The sequence below is a fragment of the Cyprinus carpio genome, chromosome A20, assembly GCF_018340385.1.
Source record: "Cyprinus carpio isolate SPL01 chromosome A20, ASM1834038v1, whole genome shotgun sequence".
NCBI lineage: Eukaryota > Metazoa > Chordata > Actinopteri > Cypriniformes > Cyprinidae > Cyprinus > Cyprinus carpio.
In genome coordinates this window covers 2,172,897-2,182,852 of record NC_056591.1, presented here as the reverse complement: position 1 = coordinate 2,182,852, position 9,956 = coordinate 2,172,897, and the positions used below count along the sequence as shown (strand labels likewise).

Below are 9,956 nucleotides of genomic sequence, written 5' to 3'. Positions count from 1 at the left end.
ACACGACTCACTCCTCAGGAGACAGTGATAATGTCATCTCTTCTCAGACTTATGGATCTGCTATTTGCACACCAGGTTTCAATATTGCAAACACTAGATGAGAAATGTGAGGGCGATAAAGAACGCCATTAACTTCAGCTGTGATTACGAGTGACAACTGGCAAAATAAAAACAATTATTTAGGCTTATCCTAATTTAGACAAATCCAAAGTTCCTCAGTTAAAATGATCATGTATTGTATGTGAAGGTATAGGCATAGCTGGCAATCTTTATTATGGATTTATTGCTTTAATGTATTTTTTCCCCCAAAACAATGAGCCAAAAGATCCAGGAAAACTCAAAAACACCTGGCATTGTTTTAAGGAAACAAAACCTGAGAAGAAAAAAAAAAACATTTTTTTTTTTTTTTTAAATAAGCATAATGACATACAAAATACTCTCATCTACAGTAACAAACACAATCATACGACATGAGCCGCGTATGCATTACTGATCAGTACTAAGATCAGTCCAGATCCGGTGAAACTCCACAGGACTTGTTTCAGTGATTCAAGGTTAAGTCTAAATCTAGCACACTTTACTGTTCTGTTTAGTAAGAAAAAAAGTAACTGAAAAACAAACAATGGAGAGAGGAGAAGCGACTGTAACAAATACAAAACATAAAAAAGAAAACGATGCAATTCATTTTTATTTTTATTCTTTTAAATAAGAATGTGCCTCAGCACTCAATGTTCAAACAAGCTCTCTCCAAGTGTCTTTAAATAGATCAACAACTTCAAGAACAGAAGCCAAAGTGAGGCCAAAAAGCAAAATGTTCTCCAGAAGTCTCTTCTCTTGCGGTGTGCACCGGCAGAGCTGCTGAACATCTTGCGAATAAAAAAACAACATTCTGCTCCGGCGGCACTGCGCTACTGCGGGACGGTGAGGTTCGCTCTCTTTGGTGGAGGCGGTGGCATGAGCTCAGAGTCGGCCGAGTGTTTGCGGGACTGCATCTTGGCGCACCGGTCCAAAAACTCAAAGAGAATTTCCTTTGTGACGGGATGCTTGATACTGTTGCACACAGCTGTCAGGATGACACGAGACAAAGTGAGGACAACAAATCGATGCTGGATTTTCAGCAGAGTTGAGCTGCAAGCTCGGAAATTCTTAACAGATGAAGTTGTCGACTTGTTTATAGCTAACTATTTAAATAATAACATCCAGATTAATAGTGAAAACATTTTTAATCTGGCCGTTGAGGGTACATAAACACAACTATTAAACTAAGTGTACAAATGACAACATTTTCAAAAAAATCACAACACTCACAAAACTATCAAAACTAACAAAAACCCATTAAAACGACAAAAAAGTACTTTACTATGGCACATGTCACTTTGCAAAGAAAAACTACAAGTACATACATATATATTATTGCAGACTGAACATGTAATATGCATGCAAATGGCATCACCATTTACACAAATTCGCCTTTCTGTCATCTACATGTAATGATAATGGTTTCATTTTCAAAAACTTGCACTTTGAAACCTGTTTTCAAAAGTTTGCATTTTCCAGCCCCCTAAACACCGTCTCTGTGTAAATGAACCGCCAAAACACATTTTTAGTTTTAGTTGACAAGTTTTGGTTTTAGTTGGAAATGGAGTTGCATAAACACCCTGAGGATAAACCCCTAAGATAGGATCTCAAGGGACAGAGTTGCACAGCCCTTTTTTAAGGTAACTCTATTAATAGCATGTTACACACAATGAAAACACGTGCAAAAATGCCTCTAGCCTTAGGAGTGTGGATTTCATCTAGACAACTAAACAGAAACTAATACTGACCCTGGCTTTAGTATAACAAGAAACTGAACAGTATTTATGTTGTTTTTTTACTTCTGATTCACCGCAATGTCTGAACTGTCCTGAGCTCGTTCTCAACAGCCGGTGCGTGAGGTGTCTTCTTCTTCTTCTTCTTCTTGCTTTATGGCGGATCACAGACTTATAAGTGCATTACCACCGCCTATCTCTCAAATGGACCATTGACACTCTATCTACAATCTCAATCAGGAGTGTCAATGGTCCATTTGAGAGATAGGTGGTGGTAATGCACTTATGCTGCTGAGAACGAGAACAACTGGCCACCTGCTGCTGAGAACGAGAACAAGTCAGGACAGTTCAGACTTTGAATCAGAAGTAAAAAACAATATAAATACTGTTCAGTTTCTTGCACAGACCGATCGTATCTTGTCTTTACACATCAATGTATCATCACGAGCTGCAGGGTTTAATTGGGTTTTGTTTGTGTATGATTTTTTTTTGTTTGTGTATGATTTTTTATAACACATGTGAATCCTTACCCATGGCTGTGTCATAGGAGTTGGGGAAGCTCTTGTCCGTCCTCTGTCGCATGAACACCCAGGTGTTATTGACGAACGTGCACTCAATTATTTTATTATCATACTGCTTCAGGTCCTTTGTTATCTGGAGAGAAAAAGAATAAAAGGACATCAAGCACTAGCATGAATTTAAAGAGAGAAATCACAGTTGCATCATTCAAACCAAACAGCGTTCTTGCAAACGTGTACAAACCATTTTGTTTAGTTTTTTTTTTTTAAATTGTATTAGTATTTTTGGGATTTTTCATGTCAATTTTATTTATAATGAATGTAGTCAAATGAAGAAAACAGATCAATATATCAGCAAAGCTGATTAAGATTGCGTAGTCCAAAAACCATCAATTAACAAGGGTGTCCAATCCTGCTCCTGCAGAGTTTAGCTCCAACCCTAGTTAAACACAAATGAATCAGCCAATCAAGGTCTTCAGGGTTACTAGAATCTTTCAGGCAGGTGTGTTGGGTTAAGTAAGAGCTGAACTCTGCAAGACATTGGTCCTCCATGAGCAGGTTTAACAGAAGAGTTCATTCCTTCTTGTATCATTACAAAACCTCAGCTTGGTTTTAAGAATTTTTAGCAAATTTTGAGTTAAACGTTTGTGTATGCTTCTTTTGTCATTATTAAATTGTATTTGGTATTTAAAAAACTTTTTTTTTGACCACAACAGGATATCAGTTTCGGGGCATGGATCCGAACCAAAATCTCTCCGTTAAATGTGCCTGGAGCTCGTGTGGTTCAGACAAATTGTTGGTACTTTTTGTAGGTTGTAAAGTGACTGCCAGTGCGTAATGTGTAATTACAGCCACAACACAGATGTCTCAATACATGACAGTTTCACAAAGGCCTTAAGAAAACAGGAGCGTGTTTGGCCCAAGTAAGCGAGAGAAAGAAATATCTCAAAGATAAAGAGACTGGATCCTCAGTAAACCATGGCAGGTTGATGTGTGGGGGAGGAAGTGAGCTGGCAGTAAAGCCGCCCCCTTCTGGGCCTATTGGCATGATGGGATGAGTAAATACCCTCACCATCCAACAGTGAAGGGCATCTGTGAGAACACAATATAACAAAAACAAATCAACACTGACATAAACACACAGCAATATTCCAAGGATTATCAAACCTTTGGTAGGACGGTACCTTTCCTCGCAAAAAATACAACCATCCACACCAGAGCATCTGTACACATATGGCGCTTTTCCACTGCATGGTACTGCACTGTACGGTTCACTTCTGGGGGGTTTCCCAGTGGGTACAGTACCTGGTACCTTTTTTAGTACCACCTCGGTTGAGGTTCCAAGTGAACCGTACCGTTACCAAAACCTGACGTGTAAACTCTGCTGATCACGGATTGGCCGGAGAGAATCATCACTACCTGCGTCACTGAACTTGTGACAAAAACACAAAAGAACCACTAGATTTAAATCAGCACAGCTAGTGAAGGATTGAACTGTTTTGAACGAGCACACCTTTTTTTAACAACCAAAAAGTTTCGTTGTTTGTTGCGGAAGTACAGACGTTCCTCTCGTTGACAGCAGAGGAGCGGATCCAGCGAGATCTTGATGGGGCGACGCAGAATGAAAAAGTGAATGAAAAACTATAACGACATGTGAATAATCCCGCCCACTCTAAAGCGATACTAAACTAAAGTGGAAACGTAAACCGTGCTGTGTCGAACCACGCAGTGGAAAAGCGCCAATACAGTATGGCTGTAGCTGAGAGAGCGCAAACGCTGACCACTTAACAGACTCCGGCAGATTAGAACACAGCCAAATATAACAGAGATTCTGCGCACACGCTTTTCACATCCCACACAACCACATACGCACGACCGTGGCAGAGATCCAGGGATGTTGTTCGGCTTTGTCTGGCACGGTACATGATGCTCCTGTTAGTTTTGGATCGGACCATCATGACACTCCGGTCACCCTCTGGAAGTCCTGGCAGCCATTTACAAACACCACACGATGCCTTAAACAGCCAAATCCACTCCATTACAGCTAAAGCCTGCCAAATGATGATAATACGGCAGTCGACAATAAGAAAAGTCAATCAATTTAATGAAAGTAACAGTCAGGGGCATAGCGGTCCCTCCAAACAAATTTTGGCAAATAATCATTGTATTTTAAGACTGTAAGCAAACACAAAATTGTTGTACTGATAACACACAACCATCAAGTGACAGCCCTACTACGGCTACTGCCTATCAGGTGTGACTAACAAGAAAATAACAAAATGAACTAAATATATTCACGAGTCAAGCATTTTGAGATGATTTATACACCATTTAAACAAAATCAACAACTGCAACAAGAATATTATAAAATGATCTCTATATACCACGTCAATTAGTGACGTCAACTAGTTTTTCTGTCCCACTCATATTAAAGCGCTCTGTCTTGGTGAAATGGAATGATTTGGGAAGCTCTCTATCAGACATGACTAAAGTCTCTATGTACAACAAGGAGAAATGGCTGTTTTCTTGAAATTCTGTTCCACAATGTAGATAAGGAGTCTTTTGTGCACTTTTTTTTCTCTTGTGTGATTCAGTGGCGAGGCCAAAAATCCCCAAGAGGGTGGACCTTAACGAAATGGAGTGGACCATTCTCAAATTTCATTACTGACTTCAAATAATGACGATTTCTTTAGCATTTAGAAACAACATTTGCTTGTATTATACAGCACAATGTACGGTACAAATAACTTTTAATATGTAACAGTGCAGTGCTGGAGTTAAGTTTTTCCCAGCCTGCACTGTGGCATGAATAAATCCTACCAACTGCTTTACAGTGTTTTACTGTTAACTGTGTTATTTACACCGGTGTTGTGTTTGTTGCCTCTTTCGATGATGTTTAACAAAAAATTATACATACAAAAACATTTCTTTTTCCTAGAAACAGTGCAAACATTTTGCTTCATGTCTTCATCAGGCACCTGACAGGTTGAAACGTTGTGCTGTTTCTTGGAAAGAAATGTTTTCGGGGCTAGAATTTTCTGTCATTATTTCTTGTTTATAATATGTATTTGGCCAGGGTCGTATGTCATGGCAGGGTCGTACTGTATATAACTTTTTCAAGGTTTTTTTTGTTTCCTGTGCACCTTTGTATCCATCTTTCATGATGAATGGAAGCTGTGTTGGAGTGTTTTGATAGTGTTTTGGGTGCTGGGTCATATCACTATATACGATACAACTATACAATTTGCTGAAAACCATCAGAAGAGCTTCAACAAAAGGAATGATTAAATGGAGATAGATGACATGTATAGCATGTGGTAAGGAACATTCTTCTGTTTATGATATATCATACAGCTAGACCTACAATGACAAGACATTTCCAAGATTTTGAGTAAAATCACAGGCTTCGCTTATCATCATTCAGATGTGTGTGTGTGTGTGTGTGTGTGTGTCACCATTCGTTCTGCAGAGAATCCTTTACCCAGAGCTCATTAGGATAAATATTCCATGAATAAAAAACAGAATGTATGACTGATGAACCCTCAACTTTCCCACTGAGATATCAATTTATCATATTTTACAGTGTTACTGTGAGAGAAATAGTCACTCTAAAAGAGAGACAAGACCACTCATTATGGTACAATTATCTGTTAAGAGCAACGGACAACCCAGCAAGCCACAACTAATGGAAAATGTGGTCATGTTTACATGCGTGAAATTAAAATGAAATCAAATAAAATCGCATGCATGCACATTATGTGAGCTATGATTATTCTGCAGTTGTGTTTAATTTCCAGCCATTAGTACATTCCTGCATCTTGATTGATTGAGTGGAGCAGTATCTCGTCAGTCCACTGCAGCACAATGCCAACAACTGCCTTCCTGTCCTCATCAATAAAACCTCCTTGTCTGTCTGTGGTAATTTCACCACATTAATTTGCTAAATAAACAGAATCATTTAATAAACATTAAATTAAGGCAGAGATATATTCAGTAGCATATCATAAGTGGTTTTGATAACCAGTTACCATAGCTACCCATTAATTTACTACTTGAGTGTGCATTTCAGAAAACTACCCTAATGTTGTTTAGTGGGTTTCTTGCCAAATAACAAAAAACAAACAAACAAACCAAAAAAAAAAAAAAAACATTTCCAATAAAGAAATCAGACTTGGATTCATGACAAAGAAGATTTGTATACACAGACAGCAACTCCATTATGCATGTTAGCCCAACAGAATAGTGCTCTTCATGTGAAGGTTATGGGAGACTTAACGCACAATTGATTCCAATAGAGCTTGCATTAACATGCTGCTAAGATAATAACTCTGTATTAAAAATAAAAATAATCCACAACATTTCTGAACTTATGTATTTATAATCAGTGTTTCTCTCACTCCATCTTCTATCTTTTTGTTAATTAATTTATTATTATTATTTTTATTTTATTCAGGGACAATATACATACAATACAGAATGAATGTAAAAAGTGCCAGATTTAGCCAGTATAATTAACCAAGGTAATTTGTAGTCTATGTAAAAAGTAAAAAGTTTCCAATATATAAATGCAAAATTATTACACTAAAATCCCTATAAATATTCATTTTCAATTTTGATTTGACAACCAAATGTTTTCATTTCTAGAGAAACCACAATGACTGTTTCGGTTCTGTCAGGGAGCATCTGAAGGTGAATGATAACTTCCTGTTATTTGATTTATGTGGGTGGAACAAAACTGTTAAGTACACTAAAACAGCAAATTGAAAGTGTTTCTAGTGCAAAAAAAAAAAACCCTCAAGGAAACTATTTGGCTTTGTGTCTAATACCCTAAGAGCCGTTTCCAACAGGCTTAAGGAATAGACTTAAGGCCCGCTGACACCAAGAATGATAACTTATTGTACTTAATGAGTAGGTTTTATGAAATTCATGCAAGTTCGATCAGCCTGTAATTTACATTTGTTATTTTATTTTCTGTATGATTTTGAATCTAGCCCAGTGGGTTGATGATTTTGGCTTTCATTGACCACTGTCACATCATTTTGTTCTCAATGAATTACACAATGTATATAAAGATTTTCAACTTAAATATTCCATTCATTAAAGTCCCATGTGTGATTTAAAGGCAGGTAGGTGATTTGGCTCAAAAACATTTTTACCACTCAAGTAGTGAGTTTGATACTTTTGCTCATAGGCATATATATCTCTATCTCTATCTCTATATATCTATATATAAATATGTATATATTATCAGTGTCAGAAATCCAGAGTTATTTTTTTTTCTTACAAGCAACTGTATAACTACCTTATTAAATGTATCTGTTTTTTTTTGTTGTCAAATTTAACCAGTTACTTACAATACCTATAGACAGTTACCAATCTCATTTTTTTAACATCCCCAAAAGCCATCTTTACACTGCAAAGGTGTAACAGTAGCTACACCTGACATTGCATTTGTTTATATACACAGACTGTAAAATCTGCTCATGTACAAAAAAATTGCATAATGTAAATAGCCTATAATAAAAAAATACAGGAACTCAGAGGGTGAAGCTGCAAGAAATCATTATTGCTGATTATTGCTCTTGATATTGAAGCAGGCGAGCAACAGAAAAGGACGCCAGTTTGCAAGTGTTTTGTTTATGTTCTCATTTTAACACCGTTGTCGTTGCTAGGATTTTTTTTTTTTTTTTGCGTACTGTGTTTACCGTAGTAAATGCGTGCTCAAGTCGCATTTGTTCTTGTGCGTATCGTGTGACTTTTCAGTTTCGGTTTGCTAAGTAGTAAGCCATGGCCAGCTGAATTCAATAACGAGGTGTCAGGCGTGTATATAATTGGTCAGTACACTGCGGCAGCTAGACGTGTTACTCTCAAACTTCCCCGAGTGCGGTACTCCTCTGGTACTACTTGGTGACTTCAACATCCATCTAGAAAAACCCCACTCACCTCCTTCAGGCCATTTTTTCTTCAGTTATACCTGCGCTCACTTACATTATCATCACCTCTCTTCACACTGGTACATTTCCCACAGAATTTAAACAGGCTCAGGTAACCCCACTGCTTAAGAAACCCTCTCTAAATCCAGCACTTTTAGAAAACTACAGACAAATCCCTTCATTCATGCATTGCACTTACTTGAGCGAATTGTGTTCAACCAACTCGCTATGTTTCTCGAACAGAACAACCTCCAGGACAACAACCAATCTGGCTTCAAAAGCGGCCACTCAACTGAGACTGCCCTGCTTAGTTACTGAATCCCTGAGACTGGCAAGAGCAGCTTCAAATCCTCAGTACTCATCTTGCTGGATCTGTCTGCTGCTTTTGACACAGTTAACCACCAGATCCTCTTGTCCACCATCATGAAGATGGGCATCTCAGGAACCGCACTCCAGTGGTTCAAGTATTACCTCTCCCGTAGGTCCTTCAGGGTGTCTTGGAGGGGTGAGGCTTCCAAGTCATAACTTATTGCTACTGGGGTTCCTCAGGGCTCAGTGCTTGGACCACTTCTCTTCTCCATCTACATGCCATCATTAGGATCTGTCATTCAGAAGCATGGCTTTTCCTATCACTTCTATGCTGATGACACTCAACTTTACGTGCTTACGCGCTTAGGCTCATGTAACCAGAAGTTTTAAGATATATGAATATGCTTTTAAGCTTTTCTTACCTCATGGGTTTACATTATCTTAACAAGCAAAGCAATTCAACATTAATTTCACGGTGTGTCTGTGAAACGCTGAGGTACCATCGTACAGTAGTAGTTTCGTGCACACATGAACGTCATGTAGGGTGACCATATTTTAGTTTTCTAAAAAGAGGACAGTGGGTGGGTGCGGGCGGGGCGGGGCGGGGCGGGGGCAGGGCGGGGGGCTGGGGTGTGGTTGGTTGGTGGTTAAAGTAGTGCAATGACCATATCCCAAATATTAAAACTGAAAATATAATTTCCATGCCTAAAATACATATTTTACAGTTACTGTTATGCATATTGATCATAAACACAGCTAAAAAGTTTCCTACCAGTGGCCCTCCTCCACAAAACTTAACATCTAGCACCGTTTTATCATAGGCAGAATGCAAAATGTTTCAATACAAGCATTTCAGTCACATGTAATTTAAGCAACATTTGAAACCTTTAACCTTTAAGGGTTGAGGACAGAAAGATGGCTGATAGACCATGCTGGAGGATTTGCTGCTCAACAGATCCTGAGCTTATTGACAAATATCTGATCTTACTTTACACAGAGCGTGCATGATCACGTAAACAGAAGTGAAAGTGAACAGCGAGAGCTCATTCAAAAGAGATTTAAATACTCTGCATATTGACAGATGCTCCCTGATGCGGGAAATTATGCAATATTAGAATGTTTGCTGTGACTGGACACAAAAATCACAGGAGCGGGCCATAATGGTCAGAAGTTCAGTGGGAGCGGGATTAAGAAAACAGTCCTTTGCAGCGCTCTAATACAAAAACGCACACATCTGTAGATGTGGTAAAAGCTGAATCCCCGCCATTTTGGGCGATTTAAAAATCCCGGCCGGAGGCATTTTTTAAGTCCAAAAAGAGCACATGTCCAGGAAAAAGAGGAAAAACGGTCACTCTAACGTCATGGCAACGTACAACACAAAGTAC

The 9,956-nt window shown here is 38.5% G+C and overlaps 1 protein-coding gene across 1 annotated transcript in view; it reads right to left on the bottom strand.

Annotated features, from left to right (window-relative positions):
• Positions 1-248: 248 nt before the first annotated feature.
• The window catches only part of rngtt (RNA guanylyltransferase and 5'-phosphatase), a 92,116-nt gene continuing 82,408 nt past the window's right edge, over positions 249-9,956 (bottom strand). The window contains exons 15-16 of the mRNA XM_042777344.1: positions 2,342-2,465; positions 249-1,063 (exon numbers count right to left, since the gene is read on the bottom strand). Coding sequence (XP_042633278.1) covers positions 909-1,063; positions 2,342-2,465 — 279 coding nt within the window. The 3' untranslated portion in view covers positions 249-908. The remainder of the gene's footprint in view (positions 1,064-2,341; positions 2,466-9,956) is intronic.